This window comes from Entelurus aequoreus, linkage group LG20 (assembly GCF_033978785.1).
Source record: "Entelurus aequoreus isolate RoL-2023_Sb linkage group LG20, RoL_Eaeq_v1.1, whole genome shotgun sequence".
In the NCBI taxonomy this organism is placed as follows: domain Eukaryota; kingdom Metazoa; phylum Chordata; class Actinopteri; order Syngnathiformes; family Syngnathidae; genus Entelurus; species Entelurus aequoreus.
The window spans coordinates 1,507,907-1,533,794 of record NC_084750.1 but is presented as its reverse complement, the minus strand read 5'-3'; the positions used below and the strand labels follow the sequence as shown (position 1 = coordinate 1,533,794).

Here is a 25,888-nt window from a genome sequence, read left to right as displayed (position 1 = left end):
TGTAAGTACAAGTAATGTGACCGAATGTACAGTGTACCCACACCCACAATTACTTTTAAAAGAGTTTTCAGTGTTTGGACAACAATGTTCCAATAGAGGAGCTGCATATGTTTGTCATGTCTCACATCAGGACGCCATGAGGAACAGAAAAGCCTTTCTTCTTAGGAAATCAGGTAGCGTCGGTTTTTACCGCTCGCTCACTCCTTTGCTAGGCGCACGTCTCTGACATTGGGTTGTTTTCCAGCAGCGTCACATGCACACAATATATCATGTTTGTGTTGTAATGTCTTGATAGATAGACGGGAACTTCACCCAAGCGTGGACCTGCGTCTATACAGTTTGTCGAAAGCGTGTCAAACCCGTCTCGCGCACCTGTCCATGAGGCACTATGGACGACAGGATCTACTGTGAGACCGCAAAGGTGCCAATATAACAGCCAAGATAGATCGTTTTTAGTTAATGGCAGTCTACATGCTGAAGCTTCTTCTGTTGGAACCAAATCTTTTGATTGGACCTCTGTAGGACACTTGGTTAAAGTCCATCTTGCTATGACTTCTCTCCAAAGCAGTTTTAATGTCAGCCTCCTTGGGCAATGAGAAGGACGAGGAAGGACTGACACTCTCCTGACTGCTGGATGTTTTCTTTGACACTGAACTTCCAGACACAGAAATGGAATCTGTACTTTTGATGTTATACTGGTACAGCTTTTCCCTGAAAGCGCTACTGGTATTTTGATCTTTCCTGAAGAGCATTATGTAACACTTAGGGAGGAAATGACAGCCTAAGATGCCATAGTTGGACATGAGGATAACCACCATTTCCACAGCTGGAAGATACATTCCAGATGTTGTGACATAAATGGGAACAAAGAGCAGCCATGAAATGAGGTACAGCAGCATGCTGAAGGTGATGAATTTGGCCTCGTTGTAGCCCTGTGGTAATTTACGGCCGATGAATGCGCAAATGAAGCAAACAAACGCCAAAAGAGCGATATACCCCAGCATCACCCCAAAAGCCAAATATGACCCTTCATAACATTCTTCCAACATTGTTTTGGGTTGCAAGGTCACATGACTGACAGGGCTTTTGAGGACCAGCCAACAGGTGCAAATAACTGCCTGTAAAGCTACGCACCCGACGATAATTAAGAAGGACTGGTAGACCTTCTGCAGAGCGCCCTGAATTTTTGTATTCAACTGAAATGCCAGAAGAATCTTCAGGGATTTGACCAGGATGCAAGACACGCACAACGTAAAGCTGATGCCGAAGAGCACTTGTCGCACTTTACACTGGAGGTGGCTGGGTTTGCCCACAAACAGCACAGCACTGATGAAACTGACACTCAGAGACAAGAGAATGACTATGCTCAGCAGTCCTCCGGCGGCCTTCACCACGGGTGTGTCTCGCTGATGTAGAAATAGAACTGACACCATCAGAACCAGCAGGATGCCTAGGGCGCAGAAGGCCAGGAGAACCACGGCAAAGCGGTTGTGCCACGAAAAGTAGACCTTCTTTTTGGGCAAGCAGCTGAAACTGCCCCTTGGAGACCACTCGAATTTGTTATCACAGCTCAGACACTGGTCCATATCTGGGAGAAGGAAAGGGGAAAATCATCAGCACAGAATAACTTTGTGTAATTGATTTAAGATGTATTGTTATATTATACATTGTATTGGTATAAGCTCTCACTCTACCCCAAACCATGCTATTGGCTGCCTCTCCAAAAGTTCTTATTTTTCTCAGACAATACTGAATGCTACTAAATGCAGGCAGGCACAACTTGGGGAGCCAAAACATCTACACTCGGGACTGTGTACTGCTGAATTTGCTGTTCAGGCATGGGCCCTACACACTCACATTCACACACTAGGGACAATTTAGTGTTGCCAATCAACCTATGCCCAGGTGCATGTCTTTGGAGGTGGGAGGAAGCCGGAGGGCCCGGAGGGAAGCCACGTAGTCACGGGGATAACATGCAAACTCTTCATAGGAAGACCCCGAGCCTAGGGATTGAACCCAGGACCTTCTTATTATGAGGCACACGCACTAACCTCTGTGTCACCGTGCTGCCCCTGTAATTCCTGTAATCCTTTTTTTTTTAAAGTAGTAACTCTTCCCTTTTTTTGACCTCGCCATTTTAAACACTACACAAAAACAAAACAGTTTCTCAAAAAGTCACCAGCTACAATAAACAGCTAAAGATATCAATTTGTTGAACAGGCTACTTAAAGGCCTACTGAAAAGAAATGTTCTTATTTAAACGGGGATAGCAGATCCATTCTATGTGTCATACTTGATCATTTCGCGATATTGCCATATTTTTGCTGAAAGGATTTAGTAGACAACATTGACGATAAAGTTCGCAACTTTTGGTCGCTGATAAAAAAGCCTTGCCTGTACCGGAAGTAGCGTGACGTCACAGGTTGAAGGGCTCCTCACATCTGCACATTGTTTACACCAGCAGCGAGAGTGATTCGGACCGAGAAAGCGACGATTACCCCATTAATTTGAGCCAGGATGAAAGATTCGTGGATGAGGAAAGTGAGAGTGAAGGATAAGAGTGCAGTGCAGGACGTATCTTTTTTCGCTCCGACCGTATTTTAGGTACAAGCGTTCATTGGATTCCACACTCTCTCCTTTTTCTATTGTGGATCACGGATTTGTATTTTAAACCACCTCGGATACTATATCCTCTTGAAATTCACAGTGACTTTTATCTCTACGACAATACAGCCTGGCGAAGCCTAGCAATGCTGTTGCTAACAACGCCATTGAAGCTAACTTAGCTACGGGACCTCGACAGAGCTATGGTTAAAACATTAGCTCTCCACCTACGCCAGCCCTCATCTGCTCATCAACACCCGTGCTCACCTGCAATCCAGCGATCGACGGCGCGAAAAAGGACTTCACCACGATGATCGGTGCGGTCGGCGGCCCGGAGATGGAGGAAGTCAACCCAGACAGGTGAGGACAGCGGCGCGGCGGCGGACGGCGTTGTAGCTTTCGACGACACCCCGGCCGCCATCAGAGTCGGCAAGAAACATATATTTCCCCAAAGTTACGTACGTGACATGCACATAGGGGCACGCACGGATGGGCAAGCGAACAAAAGTTTGGAAGCCAAAGCTGTACTCACGGTAGCGCGTTTGCTATCCAACTCAAAGTCCTCCTGGTTGTGTTGCTGTAGCCAGCTGCTAATACACCGATCCCACCTACAGCTTTCTTCTTTGCAGTCTCCATTGTTAATTGAACAAATTGCAAAAGATTCACCAACACAAATGTCCAGAATACTGTGGAAATTAGCGATGAAAACAGACGACTTAAGCTGGCTATCGTGCTATTCCAAAATATCTGCTTCAACCAGTGACGTCACGCGCAAACGTCATCCTACCGAGACGTTTTCAGCAAATATTTCCCGGGAAATTTAAAATTGCACTTTATAAGTTAACCCGGCCGTATTGGCATGTGTTGCAATATTAAGATTTCATCATTGATATATAAACTATCAGACTGTGTGGTCGGTAGTAGTGGCTTTCAGTAGGCCTTTAATGGTTGATGGAGGATGTTCCTTGTTCCTGGTAGATGGTTGCTGCTATCGCCGTACCAGAATGAACTGTCCTATTCACGTCCTAATAACTCAAACCACAAATTATGAAAACATAATTTCTTAATCCGCACCTTGACTTGGCACCGCACCAAATGTAGAAAACAATCATCCAAAGAATGTTTGTTTGTCATCCCTTCATCAGTGTAGGTGTGATGACATGAGTTGCCAGTAGAACGTGTAATTTGCTCAGTAATGTATGCAGCGTTTGTGCGCATGTGCATGTGTGATTGTGTTGTGTCAAGGTCAGTTGCTTGCCTGTGTCGTTGGAGTAGTAATTCTCAGTACAGTTCACGCATTCATAACAACACGTGTGTTGACCTTCGGCTGTTTTTTTGAACTCCCCAGGGACGCAGCTGTTGCTACATTTGGAGACGATTAACTGTGGAAAGGAGAAACCATGTTAGTGAGTATTTATTTCAGATGCGATGCAAAAATGATTCAACCACCATTGTATTTGTTGTTCTAGCAAAGCTATCATGACCATATACAGCAATGGCCCTCATTGTTTTTGATCCCTGATGTAATAATGTAAAATGAATAAAGGGTTAAAAAATATTACAGTTTATATGTATCGCTCCAATTACTACAAAGTTATCACACCTAAATAAATTCAACTTAATGCAAAATCGGTGGGACGTCTGCACTTAGTTCCTTGCAACTAATTTCGCTAAGCACACGCAATGATTCTTTCACAATAAGATACCCAAATGACAAAAATAAAATGGATGTCTTTCCAAACTAGTAGTATGAACCTATCCAGAAACTGGAAAGAACAGGCGTGCATACATTTGGGGAACATTTTTTAAACTGGACCAATTTTTCTCAAATATTTTTTATTAAAACCCTTTAACACCGCAGCTGTCATTTGGATTTGCAATGCTACTTTTCTAAACTAACATATGTCTTTAAACCATCAAAGGATTACCTGAGTCTCTATCCAGGAACATACAGTGCCCTCCAAAAGTATTGGAACCGTGAGGCCAGTTCCTTTATTTTTGTTGTAGACTGAAAACATTTGGGTTTGACATGAAAAGATGAATATGAGACAATAGATCAACATTTCAGCTTTTATTTCCAGGTATTTACATCTGGATCTGATACACAACTTAAAAGATAGCATTATTTGTAATTGTAATGGAACACAACGTTTTTAGGTGAGCAAAAGTATTGGAAAATATAAACTTAAAATAGATTAAAGTGAATAAGACTTAATATTTCGTTGCAAATCCTTTGCTTTCAATAACTGCATTAAAGGCCTACTGAAAGCCACTACTACCGACCACGCAGTCTGATAGTTTATATATCAATGATGAAATCTTAACATTGCAACACATGCCAATACGGCCGGGTTAACTTATAAAGTGCAATTTTAAATTTCCCGCCACACTTCCGGTTGAAAACGTCTATGTATGATGACGTATGCACGTGACGTCAATGGTTGAAACGGAAGTATTCGGACACCATTGTATCCAATACAAAAAGCTCTGTTTTCATCGCAAAATTCCACAGTATTCTGGACATCTGTGTTGGTGAATCTTTTGCAATTTGTTTAATGAACAATGAGGACTGCAAAGAAGAAAGCTGCAGGTGGGATCGGTGTATTAGCGGCTGGCTGCAGCAACACAACCGGGAGGACTTTGACTTGGATAGCAGACGTGCTATCCGTCGCTAGCCGCCGAATGCATTGGTGATCGGGTAAAGTCCTTCGTCGCTCCGTCGATCGCTGGAACGCAGGTGAGCACGGGTGTTGATGAGCAGTTGAGGGCTGGCTGGCGTAGGTGGATAGCTAATGTTTTTAGCATAGCTCTGTGAGGTCCCGTAGCTAAGTTAGCTTCAATGGCGTCATTAGCAAAAGCATTGTTAAGCTTCGCCAGACTGGAAAGCATTAACCGTGTTACATGTCCATGGTTTAATAGTATTGTTGATTTTCTGTCTATCCTTCCCGTCAGGGGTTTATTTCTTTTGTTTCTATCTGCAGTTAAGCCCGATGCTATCACGTTAGCTCCGTAGCTAAAGTGCTTCGCCGATGTATTGTCGTGGAGATAAAAGTCACTGTGAATGTCCATTTCGCGTTCTCGACTCTCATTTTCAAGAGGATATAGTATCCGAAGTGGTTTAAAATACAAATCCGTGATCCACAATAGAAAAAGGAGAAAGTGTGGAATCCAATGAGCCCTTGTACCTAAGTTACGGTCAGAGCGAAAAAAGATACATCCTGCACTGCACTCTAGTCCTTCACTCTCACGTTCCTCATCCACAAATCTTTCATCCTCGCTCAAATTAATGGGGTAATCATCGCTTTCTCGGTCCGAATCACTCTCGCTGCTGGTGTTAACAATGGGGAAATGTGAGGAGCCTTTCAACCTGCGACGTCACGCTACTTCCGGTACAGGCAAGGCTTTTTTTATCAGCGACCAAAAGTTGCGAACTTTATCGTCGATGTTCTCTACTAAATCCTTTTAGCAAAAATATGGCAATATCGCGAAATGATCAAGTATGACACATAGAATGGATCTGCTATCCCCGTTTGAATAAAAAAAAAATCATTTCAGTAGGCCTTTAAGCCTGTGAGCCATTGACATCATCAAACTTTTGCATTCTTTTGTGATGCTTTTCCAGGCTTTCACCGCAGCCTCTTTCAGTTGTTGTTTGTTTTGGGGGGTTACTCCCTTCAGTCTCCTCTTCAGCAGGTAAAATGCACGCTGTATTGGGTTTAAGTCTGGAGACTGACTTGGCCAGTCTAAAACCTTCCACTTCTTGTCCCGATGAACTCCTTTGTTGTTTTGGTTGTTATCTTGCTGCATGATGAAGGATCTCCCAATCAGTTTGGTTGCATCTTTCTTTAAATTAGCAGACAAAATGTTTCTGTAGACTTCTGACTTCATTTTGCTGCTGCCATCATGTGTTACATCATCAATGAAGATGACGTCCCAGAAGAAGCCATGCAATCCCAAACCATGACATTATGTTTCACAGATGAGCTTGTATGTTTGGGATCATGAGCAGATCCTTTCTTTCTCCAAACGTTCGCCTTTCCATCACTTTGAAATAAGTTAATTATTGTCTCATCAGTCCCATAAAACTTTTTCCAGAATTTTTTAGGCTGTACTTTGTACCTTTTGGCAAATTCCACCCTGGCCTTCCTGTTCTTCTTGCTAATGAGTGGTTCGCATCTTCTGGTGTAGCCTCTGTACTTCTGTTCATGAAGTATTCTGCCAACATTAGATTGTGATACCTTCACTCCTGCCCTCTGGAGGTCGTTGCTGATGTCACTAACAGTTGTTCTTTATGGCTCTCACAATGTTTCTGTCATCAACTCCTGATGTTTCCTTGGTCTGCCTGTTCCACGTCTGTTGCTTAGTACACCAGTGGTTTCTTTCTTCTTCAGGACATTCCAAATGGTTGTACTGGCTATGGCCAATGTTTGTGCAATGGCTCTGATTGATTGTCCATCTTCTCTCAGACTCACAATTGCTTCTTTTTCACCCATAGACAGCTCTCTGGTTTTCATGTTGGTTCCACCTCTAAATGCAGTCTGCACAGGCAAAACCTATCCTACCCAATCTGAAACTGAGCTCAGACCTTCAGTGCTATTTATTGTTTGAATAATCAATGTAATTTGGAGACACCTGGGCAACAAAACACACCTGTCAGTCACATGTTCCAATACTTTTGCTCTCCTGAAAAATGGGTAGGTTCAAACAAAAGGTGCTATCTTCTAAGTTGTGTATCAGATCCAGATGTAAATACCTGGAAATGAAAGCTGAAATGTTGATCTCTTGTCCCATATTCATCTTTTGATGTCAAATATATATATATATATATATATATATATATATATATATATATATATATATATATATATATATATATATATATATATATATATATATATATATATATATATATATATATATATATATATATATATATATACATACAGATTTACATATATGTATATGTATACACATATATACAGATTTACATATGATACAGATTTGTATATGTATTCACATACACATACATACTCATATATATTATCCTAAATATGTATGTATATCTATATTGCAAAAATAAAATCCCCCTATGTTTGATTACTTTTACTCTTTATTTTAATCTTCTAAAATTGTTGTTAGAGTGCAATAAGAAACATATGTTTAATGTACTGTAAGATTATCTGTTAAAATGAATCTAATAATGACATTTCTTTGTGGTCCCCTTTATTTTGTATCATACCATACCATACCAACTTTATTTATAAAGCCCTTTAAAAACAACCACAGTTGAAAAACAAAGGGCTGTACACCACAAAGAAATAAAGGCAAAGGACAGACTAAAAAATAAAATTTAAAACAGAAGTAAAATACACATTAAAAAAGCAAATACAAAATTACCCTAAGAACAATTTGTTAGATAAAAAGCAGTTAAAAGTTAAAAACAGTTAAAAAAGTTAACAGTTAAAAACAGTTTAAAGTCTCATGCTGGGTTAAAAGCCAGTGAATAAAAATGGGTTTTAAGAAGGGTCTTAAAAATAGCCAAAGAAGGGGCCTGTCTCACATGGAGTGGGAGATCGTTCCAGAGTTTGGGGCCCGCAACAGAGAAAGCTCTTTCCCCCCTGAGCTTGCGCTTGGATTTGGGTACCTCCAGGATCAGCTGATCAGCTGACCTGAGGGACCGGGTGGGAGCATAGAGGTGGAGCAGCTCAGAGAGGTAAGGTGGGGCAAGACCATGTAAGGATTTAAAAACAAGTAAGATAATTTTAAAATGGACTCTAAAAGACACAGGAGGAGGGAGGCTAAAACAGGAGTAATGTGCTCTCTTTTTCTTGTGTTTGTTAAAAGTCCGGCAGCTGCATTTTGGACCAGCTGCAGACGTGAGAGGGAGGATTGACTAATTCCAAAATATAAAGCGTTACAGTAATCCAGCCGAGATGTGATGAAGGCATGGATTACTGTCTCAAACTGTTGCCTAGAAAGAAGGTTTTTAACCTTGACCAGCTGACGTAAATAAAAAAAACCTGGCTTTCACCACTGTGCCAATCTGACGGTCCAATTTAAATTTGTATCGAAATACATGTTGGTACCGGTACCAAAATATTGGTATCCGGACAACCCAATGTGGCCCCTGTGTCAAAAAGTTTGTGGACCCCTGACTTAAAGCATGTAGTAATACTGAACAAGTGAAGTAATAGTAGGAGAAGTGGTAGGAAGTAGTAGAGGACCATACTATTTATGAAAAAACCCAAAAGTGACATATTCATCCTTTTGTCAGTTGCCAAGCTACTTCCTGGTTCATTGAGGAGAATGAGCAGACGTGGAGTTTTTTGTACTATGCACCACACCCGTTAAATGTAGAAATAAATGTTCTCTTTTGCATAACCTTGCTAACTGCATTTGTCATACCATTTAATGTCTTACTGTCAAATGGCTGCTGTGAAATAGGTAATTAGAACAACAAAGCAAGCGGTGGCTTTTTGCATTCTATTCTGCAATTGCTTTTTGTTGATCCATCCATCCATTTTCTACTGTGTGTCCCTTTCGGGGAACTTTCATATAAAAATAATAATAATAATAATAATAATAATAATATCAATGATTTGTGGGCACAAATCTGTGCTGAATCAAAGCAAGATGTTGGCCCACCTTCAAATCCTCAAAACGTTTGGTGTTGTTGCTGTCGGTTAGGAAGAAGTTGTTGTCGTGTGGGATGTATGTAGCCACAATGTCATTTGCGTGCTCTTTGCCCCCGAGAGAGCGCGACATGGAGATATCGTAACCCTCGTTGATGTCCCCCCGTTTGTCAAACTTATACATCTTCCCCTGATGTTCAAATGGCTGTCCCCGAAGAGCTTCCAGTATCTGCAGAGACAAACAAATAGCAATCATACAGGAATAAAGCTCAAATATACCATTTATCATGAACACAAATCTACGGGCCTCATCTACTAAAGGTTTGCGTCTACTAAAACCTTGAGCAAACTTGATAGCGCACACAATGATGGTCTACTAAGCTCGTATGCTGAGGACTGCATGTCTTAAGTAAGAGAAATTAGCAGCGCATTTCATTTAGCGCTTTTGTTGCCATGAATGTGCAGAACGTGATAATCAGTCACAATGCAGAGAATAATGTGAGGAGGAGATAAACATGTAATCATTTAGCTGTTAAACTGTTTGCAGTGATAGACAATCGACAGAGAATAATTTGTACGTGTTTGTCCGAGATTAGACATATTGTCTTTTCAGCAATATCATTTCATAATTGCTGCTTGACTTAAAGTAGCAGTGGAGTGGAAAAACAAGTTGACTTTATATAATTTTTTGTGTTTCATTGTATCCATTAAACCATATACAATTGTATTTACAGTCTAAAAAGTATGTTAAATTACCGTCTAAACATCACAACATGCCACAAATTCAGTCGGCCATTTTTAATATTCCGCTCCGAATATCTTCGGCAATTTTTTGTAGATTCTACATCACTGTAGTAACACTTCTGCACTCTGACCATATTATTAGATCAGTCTTACTGGAAATACTCAAAAATGTGAAAGAGATGTGCTGTTTATCATTCACAATCCTTATGTAAGACATGAACACATATGCTTGGCTTTTTTATGCATTCTAAGTCGTAAGTAAATAGCTAACAATTGAGTCAACAGATGGAGGGTCCTCTGTTGCGTTCATCAAAATATCTATCGGTATCTGTTAATTTTACTGTTGATAACTGTTTTTGCTTACGTTAAATTACTATGAAAAATCTGATTTATTGTTAACCTGTTTACAAAAAATATATATAATTTACGGTAAAACACCAACAGCTGTGGTTGACAGGAATTCACTCTAAAACATATTGGGGCCAATTTTAGTGTTGCCAATCAGCCTATCCCCAAGTGCATGTCTTTAGAGGTGGCAGGAAGCCAGAGTACTCAGAGAGAACCCATGCAGTCACAGGGAGAACATGCAAACTTCACACAGAATGACACCAAGCCCGGGAATCGAACCCAGAACATTCTCACTGTGAGGAACTATGGCGTTTTAGTGCTGCACTTACACCAATATTAGTACCAGGCAATCGTTCTGTTGCGGCTCCGCTGTGCAGCGGAACAGGGCGGACTTTTACGAGATCTCACGAATCCGCGCATTATCACGTGATAAGGGAAGTAATAATAAAGCGAACCACCAAACGTTTATTCTGTCCTACCAGAGAAGCAGAAGCAAATAAACTCGGTCCTGTCTCCATAAACCACTTTCTTTTTTGCAGCAAGCAACAACCCGACAGTAAGATCATCCCTGGCGAGCGTATCACACAACCAGTCCTCTGCTTCCCCGGTCTCTCTATCAGCTGATATTTGACACAGGCCCCCATAATCCCCATTTAGCTGCCCGGCATATGCCTGTACATGATTCTTTCATTTTGGACCTCCAGAATCAGCATTTCCTCATCCATGTGTTTTAACAAGATGAAATTAAGTCTTAAAACCTTTGACAAGTTGACTTCATGTCCGTCGCTGCCCATTTGGACATTTCAAAGTGTAAAATACAGTTTGCCTTGAAGACGGAGTAAACCAAATACTTTATTTTGTTTTTGTGCATGACTTCCTGTCCAACTTTAGCAAATTTTAGATAATTCCAACGGATTTGTTGCGCTGTCCGGCAAAAACAGAAACTATGCGTGTATTTAGCGCTGGAATGGGCGGAAAATCGACACAATGATTTGAATAAACACAGAAAGAGTCCGTTCGCGTGTGCCGGTCCACAACCGTGCCGCATTCAGTGGAAAATCGGGTACGAGCCCAGGACTGCCGGAGTCCAAAGAGAGGTGATGTTCACAGGGCACCCCTTCATGCACACAAACCTCGTCCTTCAAATCAATATTCATACTTTATATTTTAGTTGTGATTTCTCTCATACTTATTTTAAGTTACCATACCAAGAAACAAATGTTTCCTCATTAACAATAGTGCTTCCTGACAATATGTTGTCTTCCAACATTTTTGCCTCCTGTTTTCATTTTGTTTAAAAGATTGTTGGTGTGTGTGTGTGTGTTTGTGTGTGTGTGTGCCTTTGCGTCTATGTACATCACTTTTAGCAATGTAACGAATAGGAACGTAGATCTCTTTGTGATGGACGAGAATGGGAAGAGACGTGTGTTGTGGAGTTGAAAGGTGATTGGAATGTTGCCGGAAAAAAGAGCGAGACACGGAGATTGAGCCCGTTGTATGAGGACGTTGCGTGTTGTGAAATAAAGAAAGACAAACTAGGAATCTGTCTGAGCTGCCATTACTTGGGACGTTACAATATTGACGGACCGCAAAGCATGGGAACGGTCCGCAGTGTTGACGTTACGTATTTTGTGAGTAATTATTTGGCGTGCAGCCGTGACTCTCAGGTTGTTTTAAAGATCAACTTTCTACTGATTGCTAGTTGGGCACGACACCCGGTCATATATACATGTATGTCTATTCTCGTCCCCAGTTACGTAAGTAACGTAACAAGTACAGGACTCTTTTCACGGACAACCCTGGCTCTCATATCGTTTTAATGACAAAAGTCCTCAACTGATTTCTAGTTCGGCGCGATAACTGTATTATGTGTCTACACTCAATTGACCTAAAGATTCACAGCTGAATCTTATCAACTGGAGGGGCTGTAACCGACGTAACCAAACCGGCCACCTCTCGAACCGTATATCTGGTCGCATCGGTTTTTCGTTAACAACCCTATTAATGAATAAGGTAATGGCAAAGCCAGACGTATAGACTAATATGGATTACCTCCCAGGGTTGCAAGGTTCCAGGAGTCTTGCAGTGTTTGCTGCTGCAGACGGAGGCCACAGCTTTAGCAATGGCACTCACAGCCATCTCCACACTCAAGATTAAGCCTGTGTCAGTTTTTTCTTTGATGTTCTTCACAACTTCAGACGCCAGGTCTGTGTTTCCAGAGACTCCTCTTTTATTTGTGTTCTTGAAGAGTTTTTCCAAGAAGGTGTTATTCTGTGCTCTGTTGTAACTGCTCGTCTCCAGCCGGCTTAGGTACTCGTCGAAAGATGAGGTATCTCCAGTTTTGAAGTTGAAGCCCACAACGTCTCCGATGTCTTCAAGGTCTGAAATATCCCGCAAGGAGGACCATCTATCGCTGGCAATCCACGTTCTTCTCATATTCTTGACGCCTGGACCGCTCTTCTCAATCTCTTTCCTCAGCTCCTTGAAGAGCTTTTCCATTTGTTTTGATTTTGCAAAGGACACAATCACCTTTGCCTTTTCATTTTGGGAGATGGTTCGGACAGCTTGTTCGATAGCAGAGTCCATAGCCTTATCATTTTTAGAATAGGGAAGGATGGCTTTGAATGCTAAACAGATCCCAATGTCCGACGCTTTGGATGCAAAGGACTCGAGCGCTGAGTGGCCTAAAGCGTCATCCAAGATGATCATTCCCACCCAGTTCCAACCGTTGTTGCTGATAAGCTTGACCATGGCAGCTGTCAGGAGCTCGTCGCCAGGAACCGTCCTCATGAAGCTTGGGAATCTGTGCTTGTTACCCAACGACTCCGCTGATGATTGATAGCTTATCTACAGAAAATAAAATACATACCTTGTTGATTAGGCATGCCATGAAAATTAGCAAAACCCTTAACCTCCTCACCCACATTCCATCACTGTAATAGATAGTGTGACAATATGGACAAGGCGCGCAATGACAACAACAATATTGCGAACTGTGCCAGACAACTTTTATGAGTTCATGGTCTGATCAAGCAGGCAGCAGAGACGTAACAAAGTAGGTCACATGATGATTCAACATGGCCGACAACACACAGCTGACTATTACTGGAAGGGTTAGAAGGGCTGCAAAGTACGATTTATACTATAACTATATGGGTGTGTAGAAAATCATATCGACAATAAATAATAAAGTTTTTGGAAAATGCCTTAAACTACATATTTTTAAATACAATGTTTTTATGATTATATTATTGTTGAGTTTTGTTTGACACTGTCATAAAATTATCAATTGAAATATGTTTATTGTTGTTGTTACAGTAATTTAAAGGGTCATGTTATGATATTTTCAACATTTAAAGACTACATGTCTCCCACCCAATGTTTGAATTTCCATCTAGACCCATTAAGTATGTATTTGATTATAAAGCTAATGTTCCGCTTACCTCGTATACAATAATACTGGTAATTATAACAACTCCTCTATTGTTCAATCAATGCACTCTAACAATGTCAATCAAAACTCAACTATATATTATTTTTTTCATTCTAAAGAAACTAATTTGTCACATGTCAAAAAGGCTGCTCTGTCTTAGATGTACTTATGAGTAGACCTATGATTACATGTATGTTTACATATATGATTAGATGTATGTTTACATATATGATTAGATGTATGTTGAGATGTATGATTACATATATGATTAGACCTGTGAATCGATGTATGATTAGATATATATTATTAGATGTATGTTTAGATGTATGATTAGACCTATGATTAGATGTATGTTTAGATGTATGAACAAAAAGGCCGTCATTATTGTCCTGTGTCGGTGATTGAGGGAAAAATAAACACTTGTTCTATTTGTGGAATGAATAAGTGAATGGCAAACACAATACAGGGGCAATATTTGAACAAAGTCACACTGAGTCCAAAGTCAGAACTTACTTGAGGAATCATGTAGAGGCTCAGTTGCCTGGCAACGGCGATGGACATTTCGGAAAAAGCAGCGCCGATGACGGCAACGACCGGTTGCTGGCATGGGGGGGCGCACTTGGCCTGCTGGACCAAGTCAGCCGTGGCCTTGAGACCTATGCTGACGTCTCTGCAGGAGTCATGGATCCGATAGCCCAGTGTGACGTTAACATCCCTCAGTAAAGGGGATTTATTCACCACCTCGATGGCGTTGATCATAGACAGAACCAGTCCTACATTGCCGGCTTTCAATCTGTTTGAACTAAACAGGAATGATTATTTACAGGCAGGTGTGTCAAATAGTAATCACTTGAAGTCTTTGCTAACTCGACAGAAATATATATGATTGAACTAGTAAAAGAAACCACTTTGGTCTCTGTATTGATCCCTGGGGTACACAGCAAACATGATCTTCAAAATGTACACACATATATGACAGTACAGGCTGAATCATTTTGAGTAAGATTGTATTAATTAAATGTATGAAAGATACTTTTATTTAATGGTTTTGGACAAAAAAGATACCAATTGGGAATGCACCATTTCGCGCAAATGATGAACATGAGTTTTACGCAAATTGTCGCTAATTGTCATTATCACCAATTAAATGTGTCAGTTGTTGCAATTTCATTAATTTCAAGGGAAAATATGAGAGAAATGACAACAAACGCGTACAATATATTCTACTCATGTATTATGTAATCACATATTTATTTTAATGTATTACTTCGTATCCATTGATTATGGTTTTGTTTCATTCCCTTCCTTCATCAGTGAATGAAATGTATTTGTAAGCTTTATATATGTTGCTGCATATTGTCTATTCCTGTTGACTTTACAGTAAAACAACTATAACAATAAAGACATATATATATATATATATATATATATATATATATATATATATATATATATATATATATATATATATATATATATATATATATATATATATATATATATATATATATATATATATATATATATATATATATATATGTATATATACACTACCGTTCAAAAGTTTGGGGTCACCCAAACAATTTTGTGTTTGAGCCTTCATTTCTAAGAACAAGAATAGACTGTCGAGTTTCAGATGAAAGTTCTCTTTTTCTGGCCATTTTGAGCGTTTAATTGACCCCACAAATGTGATGCTCCAGAAACTCAATCTGCTCAAAGGAAGGTCAGTTTTGTAGCTTCTGTAACGAGCTAAACTGTTTTCAGATGTGTGAACATGATTGCACAAGGGTTTTCTAATCATCAATTAGCCTTCTGAGCCAGTGAGCAAACACATTGTACCATTAGAACACTGGAGTGATAGTTGCTGGAAATGGGCCTCTATACACCTATGTAGATATTGCACCAAAAACCAGACATTTGCAGCTAGAATAGTCATTTACCACATTAGCAATGTATAGAGTGTATTTCTTTAAAGTTAAGACTAGTTTAAGGTTATCTTCATTGAAAAGTACAGTGCTTTTCCTTCAAAAATAAGGACATTTCAATGTGACCCCAAACTTTTGAACGGTAGTGTATATATATATATATATATATATATATATATATATATATATATATATATATATATATATATATATATATATATACACAGTATATATATATATATATATATATATATATACTGCGATGAGTTGGCGACTTGTCCAGGGTGTACCCCGCCTTCCACCCGATTGTCGCTGAGATAGGCTCCAGCGCCCCCCGCGACCCCGAAGGGAATATGCGGTAGAAAATGGATGGATGGATATATATATATATATATATATATATATATATATATATATATATATATATATATATATATATATATATATATATATATATATATATACACATTAGGTCAGGAAAAAACACAAGAGGCTATATCGTCCCTACAAGCCTGTTTCGCAGGTTTCCATGCTCGTCAGGGGATTTTATATATCAAATATAAAATATATTATATATATAGAGGGGACGGTTTCCTGCTGGCCCTGCTGTGGACTGGACTCTCACTATTATGTTGGATCCACTATGAGCTGGACTTTCGCTGATATGTTGGATCCACTATGGACTGGACTTTCACAATATCATGTCAGACCCACTCGACATCCATTGCTTTCGGTCTTCTCTAGAGGGGGGTTACCCACATATGCGGTCCTCTCCAAGGTTTCTCATAGTCATTCACATTGACGTCCCACTGGGGTGAGTTTTCCTTGCCCTTATGTGGGCTCTGTACCGAGGATGTCGTTGTGGCTTGTACAGCCCTTTGAGACACTTGTGATTTAAGGCTATATAAATAAACATTGATTGATTGATTGATTGATATAAAATCCCCTAACGAGGTGATTTTTATATATAATATATTATAAATATAAAAAACAGGGAAACCTGCGAAACAGGCTTGTAGGGATGAGATAGCCTCTTGTGTTTTTTCCTGACCTAACGTATATTCCGCTCTACACCGGTATTGAGCACTGTATAATGGATAAACCACAGAAACCTAGACTGTATATATATATATATATATATATATATATATATATATATATATTTACATACAAAAAATATTCTACAACATGGTAGAAAATGGATGGATGGATGACTGAATCTCTGAAGCCTCCTTGTTGTGCTTTCCTTCTGAGCGTTTCAGAAAAGATTCTGTCATTTCCTACTGTCTGTGAGGCCTTTAAGGTGTACAGGCTGCGTGCTTATTGGTTATTGGATGAGCAACTTAAAGGGAGGTGTGTGTGCGTGTGTGTGTGTGTGTGTGTGTGTGTGTGTGTGTGTGTGTGTGTGTGTGTGTGTGTGTGTGTGTGTGTGTGTGTGTGAGTGTGTGTGTGTGTGTGTGTGTGCGTGTGTGTGTGTGTGTGTGTGTGTGCGTGCGTGTGTGCAATGATAGAGACGTCGGCTTAACACAATGTGTAACACCACAAATCAGTATAGTCGCTTGTAAAGAAGAAAAACGTTTTTTAATGAAGTTTAAGAAGTGCCGATGGAAGTGAGGTGCATCAGAAAGTAAGCCGATTTTAACAGGAACCTAACAAGTAGATAAATACAGTGCATAGGAGGCCACAGGGAAGACCCAGGACACATTGGGAAGACTATCTCTCCCGGCTGGCCTGGGAATGCCTCGGGATCCCCCTGGAGAAGCTGGACAAAGTGGCTGGGGAGAGGGAAGTCTGGGCTTCCCTGCTTAGGCTGCTGCCCCCGCGACCCGACCTCGGATAAGCGGAAAAAGATGGATGGATGGATGGATGGCATATGAAAAGTACTCACAGCGCTTTACTTTTTCCACATTGTGTTATGTTACAGCCTTATTCCAAAATGGAATCATTCATTTTGGTCCTCAATTTTCTACACACAATACCCATAACGACAATGTGAAAAAGTTATTTTATAATTTTTTTTGCAAATGTATTGAAAATTAAAAACAAAGAAAACACATGTACATAAGTATTGACGGCCTTTGCCATGAAGTGTCAAGACTTGGTCCTTGGGTTTTGTTTCTCCGAAAGGCAACGGAAAATTGGCGCGGGCAAGGCGTGAATTTAAATACATGATTTATTTTAACACTAATAAACTACAAAAAAGGGAAGCAAACAAAAGGCGCGCACAATGGCGGAAGTACAAAAACTTGGCTATGAAAACAAAACTTGCACAAAGGCAGAAACTATGAACAATGAAACAAAAACACTAACTGTGGCATTAATAAACAAAAACTTACTTGGCATGAGAAAAAGCATGAAAAAGAGCAGCATGGATCATCAGCATGAGGGTGAACAGAGTGGCAGGAGTGGGAATGTGACGTCGCCAGAAAGACCAACAGAAACAGACAGATATAAATAGTGACATGATCAGTGAAAACAGGTGCGTGACTCAAAACGTGAAACAGGTGCGTGACATGACAGATGAAAACTAATGGGTGACCATGGAAACCAAACAAAACAAGGAAGTGAAACCAGGAACTAAAAAAAGAGTCCAAAAACCAAGCAAAACATGGCCAAACAAAAACATGATTAACACAGACATGACATGAAGCTCAAAAGTGAGATCAGGTGCTTTCTGTTTCAACTGATCCTCCTTGAGATGTTCCTACAGCTTCAATGGAGTCCACCTGGGGTAAATTCAGTTGGTTGGAAAGGCACACACCAGTCTATATATAAGGTCCCACGCTTGACAGTGCACGGCAGAGCACAAACCAAGCATGAAGTCCAAAGAATCGTATGTAGGAATCTAGGACAGGATTGTCTCCAGGTAGAAATCTGGGGAACGGTACAGAAAAATATCTGCTGCATTGAAGGCCCCAATGAGCACAGTGGCCTCCATCATCCATAATGGAAGAAGTTTGGAACCACCAGGACTCTCGATGGTCCCTCTGTCAGAGCTACAGCATTCCTCTGTGGAGAGAAGAGAACCTTCCACCAATCAGGCTCGTATAGTAGAGTGGCCAGACAGAAGCCATTTCTTAGTGAAACGTTTGCCCAAATGCCCCTGAAAGACTCTCAGACCATGAGAAACTGAGTTCTCTGGTCTGATGAGACAAAGATTGAAGACCGGGCATCATGTTTGGAGAAAACAAGGCATCGCTCATCACCAGGCCAATACCATCCCAGTGAAGCATGGTGGTGGCAGCATCATGCTGTGGGGACGCTTTTCAGTGGCAGGAACTGGCAGACTGGTCAGAATAGAGGAAAAGATGAATGCAGCAATGTACAGAGACATCCTGGAGGAAAACCAACGCTTCCCATCCAACCTGATGGAGCTTAAGATGTGCTGCAAAGCGGAATGGTGGAAAGTACCTAAAGATAGGTGTGCCAAGCTTGTGGCATCATGTTCAAAAAGACTTGAGGCTAGAATTGCTGCCAAAAGTGCATCAACTAAGTATTGAGCAAAGGTTGTGAATACTTACATACTTGTGATTTTTAATACATTTGCAAAAACTTTTTCACATTGTCATTATGGGGTATTGTGTGTAGAATGTTGAGTACAAAAATGAATTGATTCCATTTTGGAAAAAGGCTGTAATATAACACAATGTGGAAAATACCTTCTGCGTGTACTGCAGGAGTCCAGTGAGAGGATACTTGTGTGGTTTTTGTTTTACAAATTCAGGAAATAATTCCTTGGACACAGGAGGACTTTGGGGACAAAAAGAAATAAGGATTTAAATGAGTAATCGATGGTAGTTTTTGATTTTGTTTAGTAATTGTGTATAATTGACTTTGTGTCGTAATAAAAGAGAATAAGGAACTTATTTAAATGTGGTGGTGATATTGTGACGACATCACCATAAATACATTTGAATAATTAAAGACTCATTGAAAGATTTTCTTTTGAAAAAAGTTTATTTTATGTGTTTACACATTGTGTAAAAAAACTAAACTTTTTTATTTTATTTTATGATTATTATTTTTTTCTTTAGTGGATGTGTCTTTTGATGTAAAGCTTGTTCTAGAAACTTGAGCTGCACCTATTATTATTATTATTATTATTATTATTATTATTATTATTACAAGATGTTGCTGTATGATATGTTTACAATTTTGTCCAGGATTCATTTAAACTCTTAATAATAAAAATCACAGAAGCTGTAATAATTATATAAAGGACAGGAGGACTGTAACTTTAAGGTTTGGCAATGGAAACATTTGTTTGATGCCAAATTCCCTTACTTTTGTTTTAAATTTAACTTTTGCATTATTTAATTATAATTATAACGTGCATCAAACTTTCTCCAGAACAATATGTGCACAACGCCTACAAATTCTCAAGTATCATTTCTGTAATTACTAGCTGTCATATTTTTGACGGCCGGAGTTTGTTATTACCTTTCAAACATCCTGAATGAACTCTGTCTAATTCTGTCTTTTCCACGCAACATGAACATAATATTGATAAGCCAGCAGGCACAAGACATTGATACAACGTTGATTATACGTACATGCCCTTTAAAAGTGACTTAGACACAGCGTTGCAAAATAGTTGTATTTGTAAATTGATACAATGTTGATGTCCAATGTTGGATCCATGTTGTTGGTTGGGAAATGACCAAAATTCTATGTCAGAACCCAACTTTGAATAAACGTTGTCAATAAGCATGTTGTTTCAACGTTAAGTGTGAGGTGTAGAATATTAGTTGGGAAATGACCAAATTTCAATGATCAAATCAACATCAGAACCCAACATTGAATAAACCTTGTCAAAAAGCATGTTGTTTCAACGTTAAGTTTGAGTTGTAGAATATTAGTTGAGAAATGACCAAAATTCAATGGTCAAATCAATGTCAGAACCCAACATTGAATAAACATTGTCAAAAAGCATGTTGTTTCAACTTTGTATTTGTGTTGTAGAATATTAGTTGGGAAATGGCCAAAATTCAATGATCAAATCAATGTCAGAACCCATCCATCCATCCATTTTCTACCGCTTGTCCCAACAATGAATAAACGTTGTCAAAAAGCATGTTGTTTCAACATTAGGTTTGAGTTGTAGACTATTAGTTTGGAAATGACCAAATTTCAATGGTCAAATCAATGTCAGAACCCAACATTGAATAAACATTGTCAAAAAGCATGTTGTTACAATGTTAAGTTTGAGTTGTAGAATATAAGTTGGGAGATGACCACAAATCAATAATCAAATCAATGTCAGAACTCAACTTTGAATAAACGTCCTTACAAAGCATGTTTCAACGTTAGTTTTTGAGTTGTTTTTAACATCAGGACCTACAGTAATTCAACAAGTTCTCAACGTTGTTTCAGTGTTTTATTGCTGGGAACCTCTACCAACAGCTGTATGTACCACGACTGAGATAAACAAACGTAAAAAAAATTGTTCTGTCTACAAAACAGGAAGAGTATGAATCTTACTTGCAACATGAAGATTCCTGAGGAGCAAAGGAATCTTTACATCTATTCCCTCTTCTATGGATGGAGAATATTCCTCCGATGACTACATCTCCCATGGCAGTGGCTCCCGGTGCTTTGATGTTGTTTTGCCAGGCGTTCCCTTTGCTTAGAAGAATAGAGACTAAGATGATGAATAAATTCGAGGTCATGGTGTCTTCTAGTTGAAGAAACTTTCTGTGAGTCTGTGCTTCTTTACTTCAGGCAGAGTGTCTGAGCATCTTAGCCGAAGCCAGGAGAAGAAGGAGTCCTCCGGTCTCCTTTTGCGAGCAGGCCCCGCCCCCTGGCAGCGTGACTCATGTTTCATCAACCTATTTCTTGTTGAGCATAAACATGCTTTCTTCAGGTACGGCGAGTCACTACAGAGGCGGCACCTCCTCCAAAGTCACATTTGTCACGCTCGTTGCTCATCAAAAACACAACAAACTCCAGTTCGATGCTCATCAGCTCACTTCAGACAAAACTTCTGCCAAGGAGTCCAAACAAAAACCGCAGTGCTTCATTGTTTTGTTCCTCACTTTGTCAACACAAACTTTCCAAACGTTCGCCATCTTGTTTGTCAACATTGCGTGTGTAGCGGTAAAGTCCTAAACTCATACTTGCCAACCCTCCCGTTTTTAGCGGGAGAATCCCGATATTCAGCGCCTCTCCCGACAACCTCCCGACAGAGATTTTCTCCCGACAAACTCCCGGTATTCAGCCGGAGCTGGAGGCCACGCCCCCAAAAAAAAAAAGTCTGCCGCAGCTGCGATTGGACCTCCTGACCAGCCTCCGGGTACAAGTACTGGAGTACCAATTGCTTGCCAGGGAAGATCTTCCCCAGGAAGCAAGGATTGACCGGTTTTGGGCCATGCTAGGGAGAGATGAAAGCACTTTTGTGCGTGCCACACAGCAATGCATCATCAGAGAGGGTGTTCAGCATGGTTACAAAAATAGTGACAGAGAATAGAAAGAGGATGGACAATTCAACCCTTAACAAAGCATTGTACTTTCAAGTACAACAATGAGTAGATGAGTGTTGTGTGTGTGTGAGTGTGTATATGTGTAAATAAATGAACACTAAAATTCAAGTATTTCTTTTATTTATATAATAAAATCAATATATATATATATATATATATATATATATATATATATATATATATATATATATATATATATATATATATATATATATATATATATATATATATATATATGTGTGTGTGTGTGTAACGGTGTAGAAAGTGACGTTCATTATGCTTGATTAAATTATGAATGAAGTGTTGCAACAGCGCCTGTTGCTGGCGAGAAGTGGTATGTACTTTACCTGCGGGAAGTGCTCAGAACTGTGACGCCTTCCAATTGATAATCCCGTGACCCAAGTGGACTCACAGTCCCACAATTTGCACTGTTTTGCAGGACACTGTAATAAAAGAAATTCATAATCCACCTGGGGCCAGTGATATGTTGAAGCGACAGCAGTGTGGAGCTGCATTTTGCCACATACAGTTGTGGACCGTCACATATATATATATATATATACATATACATATATATATATATATATATATATATATATATATATATATATATATATATATATGAAATACTTGAGTTGGTGAATTCTATCTGTAAATATACTCTCCTCTTAACCACGCCCCTAACCACGCCCTCACACCAACCACGCCCCCCCCCCCCCCCCCCCTCCGACCAGGTGCCCTGTGCACAGGCAACCAAAACACAGGCCTTTTTCTTTTAAAAAGTTAAGCTTTTCCCTGTGCATGTTAGGACCTGATCAAGGAGGGGATCGAGAGACGGGAGGCAAGGTTGAATTAACTGATGAATCAATGACAACCGATAAATCAATGACCTCCTGGGTTACGACGCGTGCAGGAACTGTGCGAGGGCAGGCGTATGACAAAAAACCCCCCAGTTAATGATAGTAGTCTTTGCCCAGTCAATATGGGGATTATGTTTAGCTAGCCAGGTAAGCCCGAGCACAACAGGAGCCGAACGAGAGGGAATAACAAGAAAATTGATTGACTCAAAATGGCTACCGGATAATTTAAGAGATAACGGCTGAGTTTGATGGGTGACGCTCGCCAGGTGGCCTCGGTCGAGGGATCGGACCACTCTAGGTCTGGGTAATTTAGCAACGGGTATGAAAAAACGTTTGACAACAGACTCATCGATAAAATTGTCCTCAGAACCTGAGTCAATAAGAGCACTAATGTCCAATCTCTGCTCCTTATCCCAGGCAAGCATGCCCGTGAGTTGAAGCCTGGATAATGTCTGACCTGTAGATGGCAGTAGAGGAGCAGGGTCGGTCGCTGGAGGATGTGACGCTTGGGTGCGCAGAGGAGGCGACGCTTGGGTGCGCAGAGGAGGCGACGCTTGGGGTCGGAGGCGGGCAGGACGATGAGGACAGTGGGTGATGCGATGCTCAGCTTCGCCGCAATACAAACACAGCTGGAGACGAAGGCGACGATCTCGCTCAGCTGGAGCGAGACGATTACCTCCGAGCTGCATTGGCTTCTCCTTGTGTGATATCGGCAGGGTGTCGACACTGGGTATCGGCGCGAATGCAGTTTGACGCGCTCCATGGCCACTCCCATTATATGTCGAGGCGCGGAGTCTCTGGTGTCGGAAGCTCTCTCTTTTCCAGTCAACAAGGCGATTTTCAATCTCCACCGCCAGAGCGACGAGCTCATCAAGGCTGTTGGGAGTCTTAAGCGGGATCATCTGCTTCCGGACTTGATCAGCCAGACCGAGGGAAAAAACGTCCACCAATGCGGAAGTGGGCCATCCACTATCAGCAGCGAGCCTTCGGAATTCGATGGCAAAGTCCGTGACGCTCCGCTGTCCTTGCTGCAGACGAAGTAATGACCGTGCTGCCTCACGTCCTGGCTTTTCGCGCTGGAAAATGTTCTCCATGGCTTTGGTGAAAGCGGCGTACGAAGCACACACGGGAGTCCCCATTCCGCGGTGGCCCAGGAGGATGCCCTGCCACTCATATGGGACATGACAAAAGCCACACGAGATTTTTCGGAGTAAAAAGAAGTTGGCAACAGTTAAAAAAAAATCTCCCACTGGGTGAGGAAAGATCGCACGTCACCTGGTTCGCCGGAGAATCGCTTGGGCTTGGAGAGTGGAGGACAAGTAGCAGGAAGGATGTCGTTTGGCAGCGGATTATCTGCGGGTCGAGGAGGGCTCAGCTGGACTGCTGGGTCGGCCGAGGAGGGACTCATTGCCTGCAGCGCGGTGAGTACACTTCCCAGCTGTGTCTCCAGGGCATTTAGGCGAGAGTCTTGGCGTGCCGCCATGGCGTTGACACAAGCCCCAAGCAGGCTAAACCATTCTTCCTGTTGGCCTAGTCTCTTGGCCTGTTGGGTCTCTGCGGGATTCATGATGTGGCTGGTTATTATGTTAGGACATGATCAAGGAGGGGATCCCCAGGATGCAGAGACGGGAGGCAAGGTTGAATTACAAAAAGAGGAATATTTAATTAGTCCAAAACGAGTAACAAAAGGCGATGGGGCAGAAGTGCACACCATGAATAAACCAACAAAAACAGGTTCTTCAGTGGTCGGCAGGGAGAAGGCCAGGGCACACTGACACAGCAAAAAGTCCAACACAAAATCAGCTTTACCTCAGGGGGGCTAGGAAGCAAGCACAAAGAGGTGAGGGATTACAGGAATAAGGAGAGGTTACATACCGGGACTGACGAAGTGAAGCAGGCACATGCACGTGGGAGGTGCAAGAGACAATAACCGGCGAGGCCAAGCTGACAGTGACGTGCCTAAATACCGGAGTGCTAATTGCGAGCAGGTGTGCCACAAGGTCCGCCCCTCGCAGAGGACAAATCACTAAAAGCACAGGTGCAGACAAGAGGAGAAGGCAGGAAAACACTAAAAACACAACAGTGCGCCTTCTTTCCCAGTATTGGACAGTGCTCCAATTCATGTCGACTTTTACAATAAAGACAGGAAATAGAGTTAGTCTTGGAGAAGTAGATGCCTCTGTTCACAAACTTATCCAGGTGTGGATCTGGTTTAGGTTCAGTGGCAACTGCCACCTGAGTTGCGAGACTGCTTCTTCTTAACTGTGATTTGCTTTGATGTATAGGCTTGGGTTTGGTTATTGTTTTATTTCGAGGAATGTCCTGAATGTCGCCAAAGACAGGATCTGAAACAATTCTGACCTGCTGTTCAATAAATTTCACAATGTCTATGAAACAAGCACATCGCTTTTGTTGGTCAACAATGTCAGCTGCTTTTCCTCTCCACTGGTCCCTTAATTTGTAAGGAAGCTTTTGTATGAGCATCTTCATGCTAGCTGGCATATTGAGTTCGTCCAAGTACTGCAGCTCTTCCATCGCATTGGAGCATTCTCGCAAGTACAATGCATAAGCTTGGAGATTTTTCACATCCTCGGATTTGATGTTTGGCCAAACCATGATTTTGTCCAGGTCGGTGTAATATTCTTAGGTAATACGATCTCCGAGCGGTCCCTGAAGTATACACGAATATGATTGGCCCAAGGAACGAGGTATTTCCTGTTTTAGCGTTGCCTGAAATGTGATGTGTTATTCCCACGAGTAGTGAATGAAAGTACAGTTAGCAGCACGTCGTGTGTTGGCTCAACTTATTTCCACAACACGGAACAAGACATGGTGTCAGAATAAAAGGAAAGAAGAACTTTGC

At 40.9% G+C, this 25,888-nt stretch overlaps 1 protein-coding gene across 1 annotated transcript; it reads right to left on the bottom strand.

The window, feature by feature from the left end:
* Positions 1-24,592, bottom strand: LOC133636374 (G-protein coupled receptor family C group 6 member A-like). The gene is made up of 8 exons (XM_062030367.1): positions 24,296-24,592; positions 23,396-24,188; positions 21,168-21,327; positions 14,275-14,563; positions 12,381-13,175; positions 9,250-9,465; positions 3,863-3,986; positions 1-1,588 (listed from the first exon to the last, which is right to left on the bottom strand). The coding sequence occupies exons 1-8, from the start codon at positions 24,590-24,592 to the stop codon at positions 468-470; spliced, it is 3,795 nt and encodes a 1,264-aa protein (XP_061886351.1). The 3' UTR covers positions 1-467.
* Between the last annotated feature and the right edge of the window lie 1,296 nt (positions 24,593-25,888).